At 32.8% G+C, this 25,523-nt stretch overlaps 1 protein-coding gene across 1 annotated transcript in view; it reads left to right on the top strand.

Annotated features, from left to right (window-relative positions):
* Positions 1-25,523, top strand: part of LOC123699485 (neurexin-1) — a 94,796-nt gene that overhangs the window by 54,538 nt on the left and 14,735 nt on the right. Inside the window, exons 6-14 of the mRNA XM_045646432.1 lie at positions 8,014-8,163; positions 8,651-8,811; positions 9,176-9,202; positions 13,261-13,419; positions 15,067-15,219; positions 22,168-22,275; positions 23,411-23,603; positions 24,193-24,384; positions 24,853-24,996. Of these exons, the coding sequence (XP_045502388.1) occupies positions 8,014-8,163; positions 8,651-8,811; positions 9,176-9,202; positions 13,261-13,419; positions 15,067-15,219; positions 22,168-22,275; positions 23,411-23,603; positions 24,193-24,384; positions 24,853-24,996 (1,287 nt within the window). The remainder of the gene's footprint in view (positions 1-8,013; positions 8,164-8,650; positions 8,812-9,175; positions 9,203-13,260; positions 13,420-15,066; positions 15,220-22,167; positions 22,276-23,410; positions 23,604-24,192; positions 24,385-24,852; positions 24,997-25,523) is intronic.

Here is a 25,523-nt window from a genome sequence, read left to right on the forward strand (position 1 = left end):
TAATAAATGTTATTTTTATGGTATTTATTTTAAATTATTCGTAGGATAAGGAATATTAATACTTTGATCTTTACCTGTTCCACAAAAAAAGTAAAATCGTAATGGCGGTAAAACTGACAGAGTGTCATTTGTTTGGCGGTTTTATCAAGGTTCTATCATAGAAAAATTAAAATCGGAGTCATTCGTTAAATAATAGATTTCAACAGATCCACAGAAAACATTTTACGGACTATGAAGCGTTCTTTTTTCGAGATCTGGTGCCAATGCGGACTTATATTTTTCCTTAAATGTCTTTTTGGAAATATTTCATGGCTATACATTCGACTAGCCCTATCAATGAATAGATTGGAAATGGTATGTCATATTTGGATACTTACGTGAGATTATAGAATTGTGATAATATATATATATAATAACAATAATTGAAAATCACTACATAGTATAAAACAAAGTCGCTTTCTCTGTCCCTATGTCCCTATGTCCCTTTGTATGCTTAAATCTTTCAAAATACACAACGGATGCTTTTGATGCGATTTTGATGCGGTTTTTTTTAATAGATAGAGTGATTCAAGAGGAAGGTTTTTTGTATATAATTTATTAGATTTCAGACAAAGCGGGCGAAGCCGCGGGCGGTAAGCTAGTTAGCTATAAATGGAAATACAATTAGTAATGAATACTTTATTCATAATTTTAAATCGCCGTTTAAACTAAAATAATTGACATGAATACACCAGCGATTATTTTAAACGTCGCTTTATAAAAAATCTATAAAGGTTCATCGTTTCTCAGTAAAACAGTAGAATTTAAATGTAAAAATTATATCATAAAGCATTGCATGAATAAATGGCGGACAAAAAATGCAAAGCCTATTAAAGCGATGTACATACGTTAAAGCAACCGTTATGCGGAGCTTGTTTCATTGAAAATTCAATTTCGGATTGTGATATTTTTGCTCCGTTTTGACATTTAAAAATGTTATTTATAGCAAATTATTATTTGAGGCATTTTTATGAATGGGATGCAACTTGACGGGTCGTCAACCTTGTTTAATCTAGATGGAAATTAAAAACTTATTTGTGAGCTTCCTTTATCAAGTTTACAGCTTTTATGAACATAATCGGTTTGAAAGCCTTCTGCATTGAAATCATGAATGGAAGATAAACAATGGATTAGTATTAGAGCTTTCATTTATCTTTTTATTATGTTCAATTAATTTTACATTGTATTTAAACCGTATAATAGTAATCGTTGAATTTATTTTTACATTGCGACATTCTCTTAAATCGCATGTTCATTAGAAGACTAGCTAGCTAAGTGAATCGAATTGAATGTTACAACTTTCTTAAACTCGGGGCTTTGATAACGTGGTATCTGAAAAATAAGTCTTAAGACTTATCACTTATAGTCATATTTGATAAATTGATAAACCGATGCCACCATGAAAATACAAAAAAAATTCGCAGTCTTCATCATATCACATTGAGATTAATTACAAGTCAATCATACTTCAATATCGCGCGGAATGATAATTCGGCCGCAATTCTGTGCTCCGACACCGTGTCCCAGAGGCAATAACGTGCACTTTGTCCGGTTAAATTCGGTTTGAACCGGTTCGAATTGGTGCGAGCCGACGTTGGCCGGCGTTAACTGGATTTCGTGTTTTGTAGCGCTGTTGCATATATAAATTTCAGTGTACATTTATAATATTATGTCGTGTTGGAGAACGGAAATTGTTATTCGAATGTATTTTTTTTTTGCACGCGGTAGCTGGATAATATATTGAAAGAGACGGTCGCAGTTTATTGTAGCAGATAAATATTCCTTTAAATGATGTTTATTGTAACAGGAACCGTTCTTACTTCATTAATTTACCATGCCCGTAATACTTAAATTGATAAGTTGTATTATCAATAAATGATTATATTTAATCTGTTCAGACTGTTCAGTGTCACGGGTGGAAGTAGATTATATAAAGGACTTGAGCAATCATGCACTTGTAAGTTGTGTTTTAAATATCATAAAGGAAAAACCTAAACCCAAATGGATATCGAGGCGCTCCCTCAAAAATATTAATTTAAATGACTTCAATCAATCTTTAATCTCTTTTGACTGGGACGCGATACTCTTATTGGAAAATGTGGACGAAGCTTTAAATACCCTCACCGCCAATGTTCTAGCTTTGTACGATTTCCATGCCCCAAAAAAAACATTTAAAATTAAGACAGAACAATATCCATGGATAACGCACAATATTAAATTAATAATGAAGCATAGGGACGATGCACAAACTCGGGCGAGATTAACTAAACACGTGTCACATATACGTTATTACAACGAGCTCAGAAACTACGTCAAAGGAGCTCTCAACCGAGAAAAAAAAGCTTACTTTGATAGTTATATTAATGCTAACACAAATAACCCTAAGGTCCTCTGGAAACATTTAAAAAAACATATACGGATAAATCCACAAAGGGAATCGCTCTTACCACCCCATTTGCGTGATCCTGATAGCATTAATATGCACTTCCTTAACACTCCGGGTCCTAGACACTCACCACCAACATACATATCATACTTCGAATCACAACGATATAATAATGATGCAGCCCTTACTTTGAAGCCAGTTACTGATGAAGACGTATGGAAAGCCATTCGAGAATTATCATCGCAAGCTATAGGCAGTGATGATATCTCGCTTGACATGCTTAAATTAACCACACCATCAACCTTAAAAATAATAACACACATCATGAACATCTCAATTTCCTCGAACACTTTCCCTACATTATGGCGGAACGCACTAGTACAGCCGATTCCAAAAAAAGATCATCCTGATACATATACAGATTTAAGGCCAATCAGCATTTTACCGTGTATGTCAAAAATACTGGAAAAAATCGTTCACAGACAAGTCGTAGAATACTTGGAGACTAATCGAATCTTACCAGATCTACAGTCGGGTTTTAGACGACAACGCGGTACTGCTACAGCACTAACGGATGTAGTAGATAACATAATTAGAGCACAGGATAGAGGTATGAGCACAATTCTTGTATATCTCGATTATTCACGCGCCTTCGATACCCTGAACATACCTTTATTACTTGCTAAACTATCTTATTATGGATTCACACAAAATGCTGTGTCATGGTTCGACAGTTATCTTAACAATCGAACTCAAACTGTTATGATCAAGGGAGAAAACGGTGCGGGGATATTTTCACAGTGTAGGTCTGTCGAACGAGGTGTTCCCCAGGGTTCAATTTTAGGTCCTTTACTATTTATCTTATACACTGCAGACATTATTAATAATATTCAATTTTGTAAATTTCATTCCTACGCTGATGATATACAATTATATCTCTCTTTCAAGCCCGATGATACACACGACTGCTTAGTTAAACTTAATGGTGATCTAAATCGAATTTCTACCTGGTCAGCAAATAATACCTTAGTGCTCAACGCTGACAAAACAAAATTTATGATTTTAGGTACACCAAAGCAAGTAAAAAGTATAGAGCAGCAAAACCCTGTAATAAACATCCAAGGTACTGTCATAGAGCGTGTACGTGAAGCTCGTAATCTGGGAGTCATATTCGACGAACAGCTTAGATTCGAAAAATACATTAATTCAATAATAGCAAACTGCTTTTACCGTCTGAAAGTTTTGTACAACATAAGGTCACATTTGAACACAGATATGCGTATAAAGCTTTGCGAATCACTCATACTAGCAAAATTTAACTATGCCGATGTGATGTATGGCCCTAGATTGCTGGCACGCACAAAAAAATCAATACAGCGAATCCAAAATGCCTGCGCTCGATTTTGTTGGGACATACCAGCTCGGACCCACATAACACCTGTCCTTAAGTCCCACAAAATCTTAAACATGGAGAGTAGGCGGCGACTGCATCTCGCTTCCCTACTTTTTAACGTGATCCTGACTAAAGCTCCCGCCTACCTCTACAACAAACTCAAGTGGATGGATGACGGCAATCGGTTATATGAAACACGGGCGTCTTTGTATAAGCTCTCAGTTCCCAGAAATTACACAGCGGCATTCAGGGGAAGCTTCACATACAGCGCTACTAGGTGCTGGAATAATTTGCCTCCACCAATGAGAAATTGTAAAACACTACAGAATTTTAAATTTAAGTACAAAAAATTTGTTCTTGCACAATTTCTTAACCAGCCCTAGTAGCGCTAAATGTATACGCTCTTATCATTATGTATATATTTATATGTGTATGTACATTTCATTTTTATATTTAGACATAATATAATATATTGTTTCTTTTCTATCTTAATTATAACTATCTTACTTATCTTTTATTCACCTATTATAACAAGCGTTTATGCTATTTATTTCACCACCCAAAAAAAAAAAAAAAAAAAAAAAAAACCGTTCTGGTGCTCCAAGCGTAGCAAGTAGAGGGGACTACTGAAAACCGGCGCCTCTCCACTAATACGGAGAGGCAAATGCTGAGTAGTCCACCTTATCACAAATACTGACCAAATACTAGAATATATCTGATGTAATATTTATTTTTTATTTTCTATTGTTCTCTAAATGTATTAGTTGTAAGCTAAAATGTTGTATTTGTGATTAAATGTATTTTCTTTCTTTCTTTCTTTCTTTCTTATAAATTTACTATAGAAAAATCTTCGTAGCATAATAATTTTAATTGAAACTAAATCATAATCTACAAAAATAAACTTGCAATGATTAACCAAAAGTAATTAAGCTATTAGAATATTAAGTATATAAGCTTCACATTAATATTTTAAAATGTAGAAACCAATCGAGGTTGAACTCTAAAAATAAAATGTTCAAAGTGTTATAACGTCATTGTATGGAAAGCTAGATCAATAGAGGGCTTTATTGCTTTCACCACAAGTCAATATGTGATTTTATCTACATCGTATATAAGGTTTTATTTATTGAGTAATAGCATTTTGCTCGCGGTTTCACTTGCTTGCGATATCGTTTCTTCTGAATAAATTTTCATCCCCTTTCTTCAAATTTTTAAGATCTTGAGACAAAGGTTGCTTATTCTTCTCTAGGGTACTATCTTTATGTAAATTGTAATGTAAAAAAAATCCTATCTGTTCAGACGTGATAACGTTAATAATAATCGATTTTTTTATTGAACATTGTTCAATTTAATTGTGAAGATTTTTCTTGTGTGAAACAAAATGTATTTCACATTTACATAAAATGCTCATACATTGAAATAAAATGTTACTCACGGTAAAATTAATTATTTCAAAAGTAACAATGTTGTCGATTCGCTGTACAAATCGTTATAACTAGGTTTATTGGAATAAAAATAAATATTTGAAACATGTTATCAAACAATAGAATATTACAATGAAACAATATGAATATTGTGTTTGTTAAATTTATAATGTATTTTATGAAGTTACGCATTCATACATACAGTCAAAGCTTTAATGACAAAATAGACCTTAACGAATATTCTTCTCACTTCTGTATTCTTAATTGTTTAGGAAAGAAAACCATTTTTGGCATTAAAAATAATACCTTTCATTAACTATTATTTTGAACATGACGTGTAACTCATTGTGTAATATTCTCAATTGAATAAACAAATGATTAATGGCAATTTCCAAGCTTCACGTTGTTGTGACATTATCTTAGATCGTTATCACAATTAGTGAGAGCAGACGGAAAACATAATTATATTGTTGTTGTTTTGTTTCGATTCTCTATCCCCAGTGGCTTCTGTATTTTCGTTAACATTATAATAATTTACTTAGTGTTTGTTGAGAGTGGCTTGTGGGAGTTATAATAACAACTGTATAGTCTAGTTACAGATCACGATTAGTTAATTTTCATAGTAGAGGTTTTGGTGTGAAAAATTGTTGTGATACTGAATTGTTTGGTTATTAAAGTTAAGACGTTAATGATATACGTGTTACGTCATTTCAAGTTAAAATATTAATTATATCAATTAATAAATTCTATGAATTTTATGAATGTATTTTACACGTGTTAATACCTTATTTTAAATATTACTAGCTGCGCTCCGCGGTTTCACCCGCGTGGCTCCGCTCCTGTTGGTCTTAGCGTGATGATATATGTATAGCCTGTAGTAGCCTTCCTCGATAAATGGGCTATCTAACACCGAAAGAATTTTTCAATCGGACCAGTAGTTCTTGAGATCAGCGCGCTCAAACAAACAAACTCTTCAGTTTTATAATATTAGTAAAGATGATAAATAATTATTAGCGTTTATAATGTAACAAAATATATCTCGTCATAGTCTCGGATATACAAGGCTTCGCCCTTTGTCAGCACGAATAGAACCTTTCATCCGCAAATGTGTAAAGGGTAATAAGATCGGCTTGTACGTAGAATATAAATAATTTGCGTAAAGTTTGGTGCGAACTTAGGTCATTAATCAATTTCTTCACCCCAGGTGTTGCTTTTCCGATAAACTGCAAGTAAAATTCAATTAATAATTTTGATTTGGAATTCTTTAAGATTTACTTTATTTAGGAAATTGTGATTAAAGAGGTTTCATTCGACGAATAACGTGGGTTCCCAAAATACGTTATAAATTGCCATATTTGGATTGTTAAGAGTAAGATTTCTTATATTTTATTTGCAAATCTGCATACTTGCATTTGAGATCGTATGAATTCCCACATTAATTGGGTAAACGAATAAACGAATTAAACTAGATAAAACTAAATTATATAATTGTAATAACCATGCTGTATTCGTTACGAAATAAATTATTTATACAGTTTTCCGAGCAGTTGTGAGTAAGCTAGAAAATGAATTTCATTGCAAATATTAAAGCGTTCGTAAATGCGAAACAGTCTAGAACTCTAGAACTTAAATCCACAGTTTCAAACTAGATTGCCGTTAATGTTGAAGTTATAGCACAAATTGTATTGGCGCTTGTATAATTATTATTGAGAGTTGTTTGATGTTGCAACACTAGTAAACTCGGTATGCGTTGTACGCTTTTATAAATGTCGTCCGGGATGGAACAGGATAGGTTTAAGAAGTAATATCACAGTATTACAATAGTGGTCATATTTTGTACGTGGAATATGAATGCGTATGGTGTATGTAATAGAAATATTTTTATAAGTATGTATGAAATAAACCACTAATGAATTTTGCTTTATAGATCCTTCTTATTGGATTAAAGAAAAGGATTAAATATTCATGAAAATTTTTATAAATATGTATTGCACTTTTGTCGGAAAACAACATTTTTAAAGTAAATATTTGGACCAATACGTAGGTATTTCAAACTTTCTGCTGATGATGGTGTCAACAGCAATGGTTTTATTTATCTTGCCTCTGAAATGTCATCTATTAACATCATAGAGCATTAAATTTAAATATTTGGGACATTTCGTTACCAGCACTCTGAGTGATGACGAGGATATAGAGAGGGAGAGAAGAAATCTATCAGTTAGGGCAAACATGATAATAAGAAGATTTAAAAAATGTAGTAGGAATGTCAAAAAGCTATTGTTCACAACCTATTGTCAGTCGTTTTATACAAGTAGCTTGTGGGTGAAGCATACACGAAAAACAATGAACACATTTAGAGTACAATACAATAATGCATTCAGGATGTTCATGGGATTGCCACGTTTTTTGTAGTGCATCTCATATGTTTGTATTATACAGAGTAGATGATTTTTATGCTATATTAAGGAAAAAAAATTTTTCAATTAGGGATAGAATTAATAAAAATGATAATAGTATTTTAAAAGTTCTCAATAATGTACATAATTTTATCAATAAAAAATGGCTAATAACTCTAAAATCTAAAAATAAGTATATGTAGTTTTACTAACACTAGAATAAGTACTACTAACAATATATGGGCAATGCTGCCTGATATAAATAAAGAAATAAAAAATAAATAAATAAAAAAAATTAAACCAACTTAATGCTCTAAGATTAACATTATACGAAGTCTTAAATAGACATGGGCTTAATAAAATCATTTGTTACAGACAAAGCGCCCTCCGAAGCAACGTTCCGAGGCGCTGAGTTCCTCTCGTACGACTTGACGCAGACGGGAGGAGAGCCCATCGTCAGCACGCAGGATGCCATCTCACTGTACTTTAAGACGAGACAACCTAATGGATTACTGTTTTATACTGGTGAGAGAGGATTTAAAGTGTTCATGGATTAGGATAAGATTGTAAAAAAATAAATTGGTGTTAAAAAATTTTTTTATTGAATTTTAGGATTATGCTTCTCGATAAAAACAAAATTTATACAAGCAAATTCTAAAGATTAAAATGAAGTACCTATTGAATGCAAATCTTTATTGTTCGTATCGTTATACGATGACTAAATTATATGTAGAGTTCATATTAACTGATAAATATTTAACCATGATAACTATGATTCATAAAAAATCTATACAAACCAACACGTGATAGAAAAATATCAATTTACTCAATCTTATAGACAAATAAATATACGAAATCTATCCTTAAAGATAGACTACAAACATCTTGTTCAATTTCCATGTCTTTAAACTGTTTTTTCCTACATCTAGATTTATATTATATTTATTGTATTTTTGTTTCTTATATATCTAAATTCAAATTTATATATTCTTATCCATTTATACCACTTAAGGCCACGAAGCAGACTACCTAAACCTAGCGGTACGCGACGGTGGTCTGTCCCTCACGATGGGTCTCGGGAACGGCAAGCAGGAGATGCACATCAAGCCCTCGAAGACCAGGTTCGATGACCATCAGTGGCACAAGCTTACTGTGAGGCGGAAAATACAGGAGGTGAGATTGTTTTGGTATTTTAATTAAGGTTCTATGGAATAACTATTTCAGTTTGTATAGAGCATGTTGTTTACATCTTGTTATAAGAAAAATATGTTTTGCCTCTTTTTAGAGGGTTTTTATCAAATCTTTAGAAATAGTCAAAAAATTGGATGGGTTTTGATTAATTGATTGATTTTGCAATAAATAAATGTATGGTAAGCATAAATAGATCGTAATTTAGCTATTATGGGCCGATAAATTGTATTTTTTACAAAAGGTAAATATGATGTAGGTACCTACTCCAAGTGTTCAGAAAAATGAAATTTATTCTTAAAATAATGAAACATAATTTTGTAAGTAATTTATTGTTTTTTTTTCACAGATAACACCTTTCACCAGTTTTTGTCGGGTGAGATTTTTATATCTTTAGTAATTACTAATTATAATATTTTTTTGTGTCTTTAATTTATAAATTATTCAAATCCGAAGGTATACTACAATATCGAATATTTACTTCGGAAAATAACGACACTAACGGATAAAAAATAAAAAAAGTAATATCTCTTTTGTATACTCTTTGTTTATTATAATAAGATTTTATACCTACCTACGTATCGCAAAAACACCTCCCCAAATGACTATTTTACAACTTTTATATAGGTTTATTAAATATTTAATCTATGTAACGTAACGTTTAGATCTCATACTTTTAGAAGAATGTATAGTAAAAAATATTTTATTATCATTCCCATACATTATATTACAAGCATCACTAACATTAGTATCTACGTCTTTCTCCGAACCGAGCGAAGCGAAGGCGTTTCAAGTTACAAAGAATAATTCCTTGCTCAATCGATTTTGCCAGTAATAGCATATAACGAATACATTTTGCATACTGACGCTCAAGGCGAACTTTGATCAACTAACGAACCTTCTGAATGCTTTAATACCAACAATAAGAAGGTTAGAAATGAGAAATATATTCTATTTTCATATTAAAATACGTAATGGTATTGATAAGGCTCTTTAATCATGACGCGTATGGTGTAACGAAGTTTTTGGACTTAAAATTGCATCTAATGAAATTTATCTTCTATCAATGAATCGCCAAATGTGTTGGTAAGCGCAAAATTCGAGAACAGCTGAACCGATTTCGTAAATTCTTTTTTTTACAATATTCTTTGAAGTACGAGGATGGTTCTTATAGAGAGAAAACGTAAATATGAACTACGGGCAAAACCGCGGTGGAGGGCTAGTTTTTAATAAAATTCACGTGAAAAATAGAAATTTACAGATGCAAGGATTTATCTCGAAAGAAAAGAAGCGACGCTCTCGCCGCTCTTCTGCTTCATAAAATCCTTGAAAAGACAATATTCTTATAAGTATTTTCTTTCCCCTATTTCTATAAATATTATTTAAACAAATATTATTATATTTTCGTAAATGTATGTTCAACATAGATTTTTGTAGGTTCTAAAAATATTTAAAAGATAAGTTTAATGTACATAGCAATTATTTGCGATCTAAATACTCTGTTGTGTTTAATTTGTACACTGTGTATCAAAGTTACTTTGAATTTTCATAACAGGACGAATTCTTTACAATAGATGTTAATTCTAACTTATTATAGACATTTCTCAATTGGTTTAGAATCAACGACATGTAATATAAAACATTTGGTTTAGAATCAACGACATGTAATATAAAATGTATTTACTTCAAAGTCAATACCTGAAACAATCGCATTTAATATTCCCATACTCTATATCTATTTGCGAATGCTCGTACTATTCATAAGTCACAGTTTAATATAACTCCACATGGAGTAGTGTACGGAGCGTGTTTGCCAACAAACAGTAAACATTAATCTTGAGTCCTCTAATTCGTCTTATCTTGCCATCCGATATATTGCTTAGATTTAGTTTATGTCATTGCATTTGGATATCGTTTAGGAAGTTTTATAATATCGTAGGTTGCAGTAATAAGTTAAATGTAAACCTTTTTAATAACTAGAAACTATTAACAAAGCTTAATAATAACTTCTATCTTCTATTTATTATCAGATTTGACAAGGTTATCAACTTTCCAAACGAAATTTTCATTCCAAATGTCAAGGTGCAGTTAAGAAATGTAATAGCTTTTAAATTAGAAACGAATTTTGTTTTTCAATATCTTGATTGATGATTGATGACATTATTTGATTTAGAGAAAATATGTGATTTTAGATTTTTATATATTGTTACTTGTTCTACTCGCTAATTAGGTATTCGTTTTGTTTTAGAATTATTAAGGTAAAGTCATCTCCTTGAAAATTTAGAAATAAACTATGGTTTTCTTTAATTTTCTCTTAAATTTCTTGAAAAATCTTTTATATTTTGAAAAGCATTACATAAAACAAATTCAACAGCTTATGTCTACGCCATTTAAAATTCACGTTCATTTTTCAAGCGCTGTTTTAGCTGAAGACGCTCCTTTATCTTATATGTTATAATAAATTCAGAATAAAGCGATTCACGTGACGTATACAAGACTGATTGTATCAGTTTTGTTCAGTTACGTGTATTTCAAATCTATATTTGTTAGCGTTTCTGACTGAACATGAAACAGCTGCATACGATAAGCTTGTTTAGCTTTATATTGCATCATTTGTTATTATTTGATGTCTGTTTTATTGGACGATTTTATAAAATTTTAAATTATTTTAGAGGGTAGTTTGCGTATATGTTTTAACATTTAACAAAGGGCTTTTGATGTGTTTGTTTATTATCATTTAATGATGAAGTATGTATAATTAAGAAAATTCAAAATAGGAATATTTTTATAAATATAAATTAACCACAATTAAAATATATAGGATATCATACTTCGGTTAAAATTAATGTACCTAATTAATGTACATTGCACATTTATAAATAATACATACAGTTCAATAAAATACCAAGTCATACTTCCACGAATTGAAGTAATATTTCTGCTTCGAATATATTGTCACTACGCTTAATGTCCCGCGACTGTGGTTTATTCAATAAATGATTCAATATGAAAAAAGTTTCTACCCGCAAACTGCTTCGCGTTGTATCAATAATGTAACATCTGCTATGAACTATTTTACGAGAGATATTTTAGGCGGAGCATACGCGAGCGATGTAACGCTGCGTTTTTGTAGAGATCTATACTAGAATAAACTTTTGTAAACTATAGAGTTAGGAAAGCTTTATGCTTTAGAATCTAATCTGTAGATTGATGTTATTTTATTATGTTACTAGCTTTCCGCCCGCGGCTTCGCCCGCGCTGTCAAAGAAAAACCCGCATAGTTCCCGTTCCCGTGGGATTTCCGGGGTTGCGTCATTTTCCCGGGATAAAAAGTAGCCTATGTCCTTTCTTGGGTATCAAAATATCTCCATACCAAATTTAATCTAAATTGGTTCAGTAGTTTAGGCGTGATTGAGTAACAGACAGACAGACAGAGTTACTTTCGCATTTATAATATCATAGTATGGATGGTAATGGTAGTGAGAGATCTTTTATTTTTAGCAAATGATAATTATTAGTAATTATTTTTCAAAAGCTTGAGAAGATAAGATTAAAATGGTACATATTTTTATATTTTTCATTTAAATTTTAATGTAAAAGATCGTAGTTTTCATAATCAAAACTAATTTTTAGCTCAAAGTAATAATTATTTAAAAAAGTTGTAAATCTAATATTTAAAAATAAACGCTTGTTCTAAAGTTTGCCTAATACTGTCAAGGATTGATATCTTTAGAGATAACTCCGAATGCTCGACTAAAGATTTCGAGGATGTATAAGCTCCTTTCAGCTTCCGTTCGTAAAGCTTTTCATCTCTTTCAAATGCTATGACAAAGAGCGAGACGGCATAATAGTTTATTGTATGGTACTGCTGAGTAGTTGAATTATGACGTGAATTAATAGAGGTATTGCCAAATAAATTTAGTGATACATAATATATTATTTGGTTATCTTTAAACTATTTATCATTTTATATCCGCGGTTAATATTTCGTCTGCATCAGTTTATTACAGGTCCGTAAAACTTGCACGGTGAAATCGACGAAATGTTTATTTATTTATGAAGTTAGATGGTGTTGTAAAAATTGTTTGTAGACGTACTAATAAGGAATTAGCTGAAAACCCCATTAACATGATGCCATTTTCTTGTAAACTTAAAACGAAACCACCGGATGAGCTATGCTTTAGGCTCAAAAATTGATTTAATCAATCATAATTGTAAGCAACTGTTTACAAGTGGGTATAAGTAGGTAATTTTTGTTCAATGAAAACATCAATATCTTTTTAAAATCAAAACTTGTACAATAAGTCAACAACCAATAATAGTCGCTTAGTTTAAACTTCGCACGTCATTTATTGCTTCAATGTAAACAGGCAAGACATTTTCGTCGTGTAAAAGTATCAAAAAGCTCCAGCTAATAACCAATTTCCTACCCAGGTATCAGCGGTAGTAGACGACGTGTACTCGGAGCACGCGCACGTGGCGGGCTCGTTCACGATGCTAGCGAGCTCGCGCGCGCACGTGGGCGGCTCGCTCAACACGCGCGCGCTGCCCGGCGCACGAGTGCACACTAACTTCATCGGCTGCTTGAAGAAGGTACGCTTGTAGTGTAGTGTAGTGTGTACACACTTTAGGGCGGCCATACACGGACAGCTCGAGCAGTCAACTACCGACCGCTCGAGCAGTCCGTGTACGTGGCTCAGCCGTTAACTGCTCGAGCTGCCCGTGTACGGCTGCTCTAGTACGCTATCCACCATACGTGGGTAGTTAGTGTATGCTAACATAAAGCTGCTATAAACAGGTATGCGGGTAGTTTGAGATGATTGATAGCTTGCTTTGGCTTGTAGTTTGGTGGGTAGCTGCACTAACGTTATTGGCTCTTTGAAAAGGTATGCGGGTGAGTTGTAGGTGAGGTGTACTTGCGTTTATAGGGTTGTGTGTAGTAAGTACAAACTTTTTGGGTGTTTTAAAAAGAGTTTAGATGTTTAACGACAACTCTCAAGAAAAAAAAACATCCATCTGAAAGTATGCATTCATTCTTCCACTATTTTATATCAATAAGACAATGTAATTCACAATTCAATTTTAAAGTAAGAATTGAAAAAAAAAAACATTTTATTTGTACGTTTACGTTTTATAAACGACCTTTTTAGCAGCGTCTATAATATAACTATATTAAAACCTACTTGAAATATGTGGGAAAATTTTCAGCTGTCAAATAATTACGTACACTCGCTTCAGTTCACGACTACAATATGAGACTGCTTACAGTATTTTTATTTTGAAAATGTTATAACTAATGTTTATTCTTTTTTCTTCTTTTGTTACTTTTAAATACTCCGTAGTAACAATAATTTTTCTATATAAATCTGGTATCAAAATAACACATAGTATTAGAGGTGATTTCATACCGATGTTTTAAATCGTATTTATATTTTCTTTATTCTGTATAGATCTGTGTCATCTATTTTAAAGAAACTATGAAATTTTAAACTACAATCTACTTAGTTACAGCAGAATAGTAATATTGATAAACATTTTGCATCTCAAATTGTAGTTCTACAACTGGAGTAGTTGCTAGTCTTGATATAACTACAAACTAGAATTACTATTCTAGAAGCTTCCACTAGTTCATTATTTACTAGGATTCACAGCTATGTATTGATATCATTTTACTTCTAGTATTAAATAGTCAGAGAAAGTTATTGGCAAGGAATAAATTTAAAAGGGGAATAAAATTTACTGGGAAAATGACTGACCCGATATGACATCGAATAGCATGGCTTAATTGATTTAAACCTGCATACTATGTAGTCGTTTTCAATTACCTACCGGTTGCTTGTTTTGACATACTTACGTTTATCACGATGAAAAAGTGTGACTTGTAGTGCACTTGCTCGTAAAACGATTTATACTCATTGGCCCTTCATCTTGACGTTTTCAAAACATTTCCATTCACGTAAATTGAAACAAGTTTTCTGTAATAATAATGCCATGTCCTTTATTTAATAAGAATAAAACGCTCGAAATTCCCTACAAAACGCTCTAAGCGCAAATCAACATACGCATCGACTTGGATTGACGACTCGTGAGCGTTCAGCCGCTTCGAACGTTTTTTTGGGCAGTTTAGCTACTGTTTGTGTAGTGTTTACTGTGTGTAACTTTTCTTAAAGGTCGGAATTTTCATACAAACTCTATAAGTTTTAACATTCCACTAAAAACAATATCACAATCTTCTCCCAGGTGGAATTCTCAGCGGATACACTTAGACTGAACCTCATAGACCTGGCGCGGACGGGCAGCAAACTGATCACGGTCACGGGCCGGCTGGAATACGCTTGTACGGCCACGGACTCGGCTGATCCCGTCACTTTTGTGACTAGAGACGCGCATTTGGTGAGTGATAGTTGGTAGTTTTTGAGAGTGAGGGTATTCTGAATTGATATACTGTGTTTGATAAAATGTGTAGTTATTACAAATGATGAATGATTTTTTCAGGAACTTTTACGTGACAGACTAATTATTATTTTTCTTAAATATGTAAACTACATAATTATCAGCTAAATTCGTTAATAATATTAAAAATTTGCAAGAAGTTAACATTTTTGTTCGATTTCATACACAACCATAAACTACGGAGAACAATAGTAATAATTCCAAACACTGAAATCTTGCAAACTTCCATAAGATCATTTCTCGATTATCTTACTTTATCATATTATTCCATAAACTGCAGCATAATACGAGAAATAAATTTGCGGTGTCCACTGGAACTACATTTATCGACCGCAATAACATTAACTTGGTCGATACAATTTGCTAAATGGGAATCAGTGTGTCCGTTTCAGTCAACAAATCAACTTTGCGAATGCGTCAGTCGCATTTTAATTGCTTTTATTATAAAGGGCTTACAATGCCTTGCTTTCGTTTGAATAAATTCGTTTTATTGGACGTTCAATAACATCACATTCGGTCAGTTGATATTAAAACGATGCTTTCGTTGGTAATAATTATTGCCCATCAAAATTGTGTTTATATTAATTGGATCTTTGTAGCTTTCATTCGATCCATAACGATATCTCGTTCATATTTTTACGGCTTCAAACTCTTCTTAGTATACTACAAAATGTTATGGAGATTTTATTTAACTGGTGGCATATTCTTTGTGGCTTTATAAACAAAAACACCTTACTCAAATGTTTTATGTTTTCCCGTCACCTTGTCACCACAATTATGCTTCTATGAGCCTCTATGAAGAACAACAAAGGTATCATCTAACAATAAAACAAGCTCGGCGTCTACTATAAATAGACTTGACCCAATTTAATGTTCATCTCATTTGCCATTTGCCACAATAACCTACCACACCTCATTAGTTGACAATACTCCATCAGACTGAGCACCAATTAAAAACGGTCGCGAAAAATCTATAACCCGACCCATTAGAGGAAACCGGCGCTGTAACGAGGGTCCTTGAAACTGCGGACTCTCGAATTTGGTCGAGAGTTCTCTCTATCTGATTAGATCGGAACTCGGAACTGACTTCATTCGATTTGCGATCGCTTTGCAGTAATGGCGAAATGTTATTTATTGGATTTTGGCGGGCCCTTTGGTGGAGATATATTATTGTTAGAAGCTGAAGCATTTACTAATTCATTTTTACTCTATAAGCAATATGAACCTGTGTGAATTTAATATTTACCTATTTTGACATTTATGGAAGTACACATATATACATATAATATCCAGAAATGTGCTTCTTGTATTTGGAAATTCTATTAGAAGCTCTGAAACATTTTCTGTAAATTATATTTACTAAATGTTACAGACGGTTAAATAGACATTTGATTTTGGACAGATTTTTAATTTGATAATTGGATTGTAATTAAGTGAGGGCTAGGGAAAATCTACTAATTATTAATTTTCTCTATTAGTTCCAATTTAGGTAAATTAGAAAATCACTAATTAAGAATTATGTTATATAGAAATACAAACTCTATATCTATTATTATAATGTTCAATTTAGCCAAAATAACTTAATGCTTCACAACACCGAGCTACTCAAATATTTACAAGACGTGGACTGATTTTCGTATGGAATTTTATATTATTTGCTTTAATATAATAAACATATTTTCTTTTAGCTCACGAGATAATAAAGAGAGTAAACAATTTTATTAAATCAACATGTTTTCTGCTATTTTGTTGACATTAAAAGATGATTGCTTTCGCTACAATAATAAATTATTTAATATTGTATTTTATTTATTTTATCATCGACTGGGAACTGAATGTAAATAAATACGAAAAAAAAAAACAACTATAATGTAGAACTTACTCAGTACTCCGGTATAAATGATGAAAACCTTAAAATAATTCCACGGATGCTATCAATCTATATCAAGACAAATGATAAATGAATAAAGATTAGTAAAATTACAAAGCAACGAATAATATTGTGATCGATAAAATGAATGTAATAAATAAATGAAAACGGAAGTTATATAAAGTACCACAGTAATTGTCCGTATTTATGCAAAATGGAACCACTCGACAAAGGAGAATGGCAAACTCCCATAGGACTCTGGGCCTGATCGTTACACTGATGATTTATGGGTGATTAAATAGATAAAAATATACAGACTCTATGAATATAATAATTATAGATCTTTTCTATGGGATAGCAGAGATATTGGGATATTGATTAAGATCAATTTTGAATATTACGTTACTAAGGCCCTTCTGCCATTAGGTACGATACTTCCAGAATACGATACTCGCGTAGAATACTACTTAGATATTTGCTGGCTACCCGATGCTCGCATATCATGCGACTGAAAAATGACTAAATTCATCATTATTGTGCCTCGTTTTTGTGGACCGACGTTATAATAATAATAATTCATTTATTTATTGCAACAACAGTTACGTCGTTATGTCGAGCAATCAGCAATTCCAGTGACGAAGAAGCTCTTGCAGTTTTTCTTTTTTATAGAAATAGAAGACGCCAACGTAAGAGTAAGAAGTACTGGATATAATTGTAGAGTTTTTGTAGCCGAACGAGAACTACAACATGATGATTAGATATTTTTATCTTTCTAACGAAGAGATACGCGCGAGGGTCGAGACGCGATGCAAAAGCGACCGACACGGTGAGTAGTGCTATACTAGTCGCGGACGTGTAGGATACCAGTAGCGTAGTGTGCGAGCCTACATAAAAATGTATGTGAGATACTCCGCGGCGACTAGTCTCCGAGACTTGCAGGATACTTGAATCGCCTATGCGTATCGTAATGGGAGAAGGGCCTAAAACTTCACTCAAATGTCAAACAACAAACATAAACAAATCACTCATCACTGACACAATTATGATTAATAATTTGACATTTTATTAATGGCCAGCTACCTAAATAAAATGTTATAATTATTATTGATTAAGTAAAACATGTTTTTATTTTATAGAATGATCTAAATAAATTAAGATATGTGTTAAAAATAAGTTAAGTTTTGCTTCTGATTTATAAAGCATTTGAATTCAATAAAATTAAAAATGAAATATAGAGATTCATTCGTATTAATCGATATATTCGACTTTTTTACTCCTGACAACACTGACAATCTCTGCTTGATAAGACCGGTAGTCATAGAAATCTAAATAACAATGCCGGTAGTGAACACATTATCTTTTTTTTCAAAGATTTGTTTTCCCATAGAATCAGAACTAAATATTTTACCAAGAATTACTAAAAATAACATAATGAATTTTAAATATATTATGATTTCTGTAACAGTTAGGCCCAGTTTCGCCATTCTCCTTTGCTTTTTTCCGTTTCTTGAAGAATACTCATTTAAAAGTGGTCTAAATTCTTATACAAACAAGAACCACATGAATTTTACCTTGGAAACAAGGTATACTAAAAGCAGAAAGGAACCACCAGCAACAACGAATAATACATATGAAGCAAAACCGAACCACAGCACCACGGGACTGCTTTGTTCATACAAATAAACGATATTACTATCATGTCATTATATACAAAACAGATCCGCAGATACTTGGTACCGTTATACATTACACATATTTCTATTAATAACAATTATTTTTAATACACAAAATGGAACCAGGTTTCTATGGTATGGTTACGCGTAAAATAAATTCATAATTTAATTGTAATTTTTTATTGCAAAATAAAACCACAAGCATTCGGTTCTATCATGCATAAATAAATATTGTAAAACATCCAGAAACCCATCATCGCTATTCGGAACCAAATGCCTTGACATTGTGCACAATGCAGAATCTTTCTCATCTTTAAACAACGTATTTCATTACGTCTTATATAGCTCAAAGTGCAAAACTCCAATTTTTAAAGTAAAACGTCGAACATCTGTCAATATAGGTGACATTCAGCGAAGTATTTCGAATACGTGACGGCCGTTTTTTTTCTCCGCGAAGTAAGTTCTATTGTTTTTGTTAATTACCTTTAAAATTAAATGTGAAAATGTTTAGTAATAAATAAATAAGGAAGCAATTGGAAAGAAAAGCATTGGAGATGAACACCGAAGATAATAATGAAGATACAACGGGTAAGTAGTTTTATTTAATGCATTTAAGTAGGTACTTATTGAATCTATGAGATGCAGGTATGTACGCTTTATCCACTTTTGATTCATTCCCGATTGTGGAGTGATAAAAAGATAGTTCGTTAATTATTAAGTACAAGAGGAATCCTGTGTGGATTTACGTATTTTAACGACACTGTTGTTGTTCACGAAGGCGAGTCGAATTATTAAGAGTCATTTTGTTACGATTCATCTGTCATTGTGAGATGAAACTACTAAACCCTGTTTTAAAATCAACTGTCGATGATCTAGGTACCTACCTACTATTTTGGTAAAATACGTTTAGATTCAGATTCAGTACAGTACATTCAGCGCATATAATAATTTGTTTGATTTTAAAAGTCGCGCTGCCACTGTTTTGACCGGAACAAGGCCCTAGCCCGCGAAATTGAAAATTTTAACAAGTTTATTTAATTTTTTTTTAGGTTTGGTCACTGTTGCGTGTGATTTTTAGGGTTCCGTACCCAAAAAGTAAAACGAGACCCTATTACTAAGACTCCGCTGTCCGTCTGTCTGTCTGTCCCTCTGTCTCATGAACTGTGATAGTTAGACAGTCGAAATTTTCATAGATGATGTATTTCTGATGCCGCTGTAACAACAAATACTAAAAAACAGAATAAAATAAATATTTAAGAGGCTCCCATACAATAAACCGTGATTTTTTGCCGTTTCTGTAGATAATGGTACGGAACTCTTCGTTGCGCGAGTCCAACTCGCACTTAGCCAGTTTTTTGTACATAGCGCATGTACCTACAACATACTTAGTCGTCTAGTAGGGACACGGCTTTTATAAGAACTAATTATATTTTGCTGTCGCCATATATCTACGTATAAAAGCCACGCGGCTTTATTGTTTTGATTTAAAGCTTTTTTCTTTTTTTTACAGAAGATAACGAAGAACCTTATACGTCGATGCCTCTGGAGAAGCTTTCTTCACCTTCAAGCGATATTCAGGCCATATTACATCTCATTCCACAATATGCACAGAGTTTTTATAACAATCTTATTAGTGATGATGCAATAGAAGACCACATAGATGGACTAGACAAGGTGGATTTCAAAATCCAATTTGATGATAACGTCGAATAAACGTCCTCTATATGTATTATTTTATATATCTTTTTAATAAAAGCTTTATTACGATATTATAAATACATAGTTTCATTTATATCATTAAATCCCTGGGTTGTGGTTCTTTTTTGTATAAGAGAAAACCTATCAATTGATAAATGTTAAAAGGAACCACATGCACATTTTCTTAATTATCTAGAAAGTTTAAGAGTATTCAGAACAAATTTATATACACATACTTAAATAAGTAATTTATCAATGAATTTAAATAAAATAAATATTAATTTTACTTCATCTAACAGAGCTGCAAATGTTTTTGTAAATCCTTTGATATCTCAGAAGTGCGTATTTGCTGGTTGGTTCCTTTTTGCTTAAATACGGACAATTATAGTAATTACTGAATACGACGACGGTAATCGTTGGAATATATCGAAATGTACTGATTTGTATCATGATAACCGTTATTTCAAATTGTGTTGGGACGTGTCCCTTATGCTCTAACCGGTTATTATTTGGAAATCAAATAATTTACCAAACACGTTAAACTTCAGAAAACGAAGTAGCAATTGGAGTTGGAAAACAAGAAATTCTTATGATATAGTAACACTTACAGATCCAAGTTTGGGCATAACATATTACTGTTTTAAAGAGTTTTTAATAGCACACTTTAAAATATAAGAAGCAAGTAATTGGGACCACAAATTGCCTAATGCAGCAATACATAAAATAAATAAAATGCTACATTTTGATAGAAAAGGTTACTTGAATTAAAAAGATTACCATTTTTATCAAAAAGCGATCCTTTTGATAAAAAAATATTTAAATTTCAAGGTATAATACAATGTCTGCCATCTGAAAAGAATATAGCTAACAAAATAAATGATCTTAGTTACAAGCATTTCTTCTCGTTTCCCAAGAAATATAGTTCATTATTGTACCTTAAAAATATGATTAAAGCGAACTAGACTTGCTACGAGAGTACATTATATTGTATCGTAAATATTTCAATTTATATTTCATAGTATAGTCAGAGGGATCCTTTGTTAGATATTGGAAAGTCTGACACGAAATATTCATAATGAAGCTGAAAAACGAGTCGAACAATAAAATATGGCTCAACAATGCTCAATAAAGGTATTTCTATCAGTGAAGCGATCTAACCCTCGACCAAGGGCAGTATACACGAGGTCGTTCCGACTGACCGTAATTGTCTAAATCATTTTAATTCTGAGAACCCTTACTTATTTATGTAGCTATTCGACATTGGTAATGTTCCCATGTTACTTATTGCTGTAACGATTGAATCTAATGGCATGTAATAATTTTAGGTTTAGATTTTTAGCATACGTTCGAAATTTATGAAGGACGTGGGCGGTTTTATTATCATGAATACGTACCGCTTAATGACCGTTTACATATTTATAAGCGGTTTATTATTTTAAATAAGCTTTTTATTATGCTTTTGTCGATCATAATGTGGGAAAAATGAGGTTTATATGTTATGATAAAACAAAATATGCCGATGAAAAAGATCGTATATTCTCCGTTTGTAATTTAAATATTATTATGTATATAGAAACCGTGTACACACTACACGTGTACGTATAAACATGTGTACTTTGAAAACGAAAAATATTTTCCCTGTTTTAGATTTTACCAAAATGGGAAGCAGTGAAAACGGGAACAATATCATTCAAGTTCCGAACCAACGAACCGAACGGCTTAATCCTCTTCAACATGGGCGCGAAGCCACCAAGGGTAGGTTGCACGGTAAGGGGTGAAGCTTTTGGGGTTGAACCATCACTACAGAGTGATCATTAAGTCATCACCATCACCCAACATCATTAATGAATCATAAAACTTCTACTTCAAGCGCCTCTCATCTCATCTCATCTCATTACAAGCTTTAGGGGATTGCATAGTTTTTCTTTTCACTCATGTTATACGACCAATTTCATTTAGCAATAATGCGATTGTTAATTGAAATTTGCAATCCCCTAGCAATTAACTTCAGTGGATAAGGGAAAGGCAATAAATTATTTTTCTGACTGACGTTTATGCGCCTCATAAAGTCGGTTTGTAAATTTTAATTAACGGGACGTAATATTTGAGGAAATATTATCCACTGAGTGAAGCTGCATGGTAGGTGGAGGTGATAAAAATGAAAGGACACAGATGTAGGGGAATTTGTGTATGGTACCTTATAAAGTTTCACCCACTTTAAACGTTGGAGTGTTGTGTTTATCGTAATGAGTGTGCACGTAGCATCCTGAGCACAGTAACCCGTACCGATCTAGCACTTGACCCGAGCTATGGATTTCAGCAAATGCCGTTCGTATCGACCTGTGTTAATAGAAAGCTTACACGAAAGGGCTTTATTAATACCTACACAAATTCACACTGAGATATACACCTTATGTTAATTTCGACACAGATAACAGATATCTATGAACATAATATCACATACACACGTTTTTAGTCATTCTAGATAGTTGTGCCATAGCTGCTGAATAAGCAGGGTTTTATTATTTTTAAAGCTTTTACGTTTATCTTTGCATGCTTAAGTTGGTTTAAGAAATGCATAATGCGAATTTATTGTAAATTGTTTGCATGCATCACGTGCTACAGTAAAAGGGTTTTTGTGACCCGCTATTGTTATTTTCGTTTTTGTTTTAAAACTGCATAATAATTTATAGGCTTGATGTAATTTGATTCTCGTTTTAGCCGTTTTTATTAACACAGTAAACATAATTTTCCTTTATGTAGTCACGTCTTAACCCCTTCACTCGTCTATACGTAATATCTTCCTTCAGCGCGCTTGGATCAAATTGTTTTCCGATGATATGAAATTTCCTCCCTCTAGACGATATGTTAGTGAAAATATATATTTCAGGCGGATCTGTTTGCTGTGGAAATGTTGAATGGGTATATTTATGTCCACATGGATCTGGGATCTGGTGGGGTTCGCGTGAGAGCCTCTAGGAGGAGGGTTGATGATTCACATTGGCACGAATTTTTATTGAGAAGAACGGGGAGGGATGGGAGGGTTACTGTTGATGGCGCTAATGCTGAATTTAAAACGCCAGGTAAGTTAGCATATTTGTATAATAATTTAAATCCTACATTACATTAACATTAGCACATTTTATAATTTTGAAAAGAGAAATGAAATACTCTGTTCCTAATTTGTGATATTCAGTATTGAATTAAATATAAATTAAATGTTATAGAAATTAATCAAATCGCTTGAGTGAATTATTATGAACTACATCGAAATTTGTCCATTATTAGGGATGTGGTCGATATAATTCATATATGTTATATTTAGTTTTTTAACGTGGAAATATTATTTCAAGAGAATAGAACTGAATGTCTTGTTTTATTCAAAATAATTTTATTCTAAGAATGTGACATAATTTTTTATCTAAATATTGCATTTTTGAGAATAGCTGCATAGTTGTTTTTTTCAAGTCCATTGCGTGATTTTAAAATTTAAAGCTGTTACCTGATCATCATAATATTAGTGACACATAGATGGTATCGATTTCAGAGATAATTCTAAACTACATTAAATTTTCAACATTTGTGATTCAAAATCAAACGCTTCACTTATTTCCATTGCAACGCGTATATCTATACGAATCGACTTCACAAGCCAATCTTTATGTATCGTAGGGGAATCGAACCAACTCGAGTTAGACGGGCCGCTATTCGTGGGGGGTCTGGGCGCGGAGTACAGTGCGGCGCGCACGCCGGCCGCGCTGTGGACGGCGGCGCTGCGGCAGGGCTTCGTGGGCTGCGTGCGCGACCTCGTGCTCAACGGGAAGCCGCAGGACCTCACTGCGTACGCGCGCCAGCAGGACTCGGGTGAGTGCTGTGTGTGTGTGTGTTTGTGTGTGCGTGTTTGTGTGTGTGTGTGTTTGTATTTATAGTTCTAAATAGTAACAAATCACGTGAATGATCTTTTGAAATATTATCAACTCTCTGGCCAGATCACTACTAAGTGATAAAGCCGGAAAATACACTAAATTTACTGTTTCTTGCTTTTATTTTTGAATATTATAGAACTTAAGACCGTTTAGTTGTATTAAAGAGTAAATAAATAAATAATAATAATTCACCAGTGGTCGTCAAAGTCGTTAAACGATCAACCGGAAGAAAAAATATCACTAACTATTCTGTGTTTAGTAATAAGCTCTTTTTTCATAGCCAACCTAAATTTACCATCATTCGTTACTTTTAGGGCAATTGATTTATAGCTATTGATTTTTTGTTGCAAATTTATTTCATCTGATCCACGACTTTTTCAACAACCTGCATAAATATCTCCTTCAGCATCAGTCCGACCAGCCTGCCACGTGCTAATGAAGCAGTGCGTGAGTTCCCCGTGCCAGCACGGCGGCGTGTGCTCGGAGGGCTGGAACCGACCGCTCTGTGACTGCTCTGCTACTAATTATGGCGGACCTACTTGTGGGAGAGGTGAGTAAAACAAAACAAAAAACATCAATAATATACTTTTGGATGGACGATGGATTGCATTGTAGATAAAAAAATAATTCATCTAGAATTTTTTTTCAATATTTTCAAAAGATAATCTATACAAATTTTATGAAAAAACAAAACGTTTCCATAATTCTAAAAGCATTGTGTTTCTTGATCCTTTACTAACGATAGAGCATCTTCTTGTGAACAAGGTGAATTATTTGCTTATTGTCTTTAAAAACAAATCATAGACTTTGTTAGTCTAGACTAGATGTCCATATTTTAATTAAACATTAGTACTGAATGTGAGCAAATTTAAAATTTTAAAGTGAAACTTTTATTACATCGTCTCAAACTTTTTGGTCTGTGTAGCGCATGTCGCGTGACGCACGATACGTACGATAGTTATCGTACAAATACAATAATTTTTAGTTAAATGTCTATAGTGTGAGAAAAAGTTTCACTTTTGCCGTGGTATCATAAAACCACACAACATTTTTGTATTTATGTTCATAAATGCACTT

Source organism: Colias croceus, chromosome 18 (genome assembly GCF_905220415.1).
Source record: "Colias croceus chromosome 18, ilColCroc2.1".
NCBI lineage: Eukaryota > Metazoa > Arthropoda > Insecta > Lepidoptera > Pieridae > Colias > Colias croceus.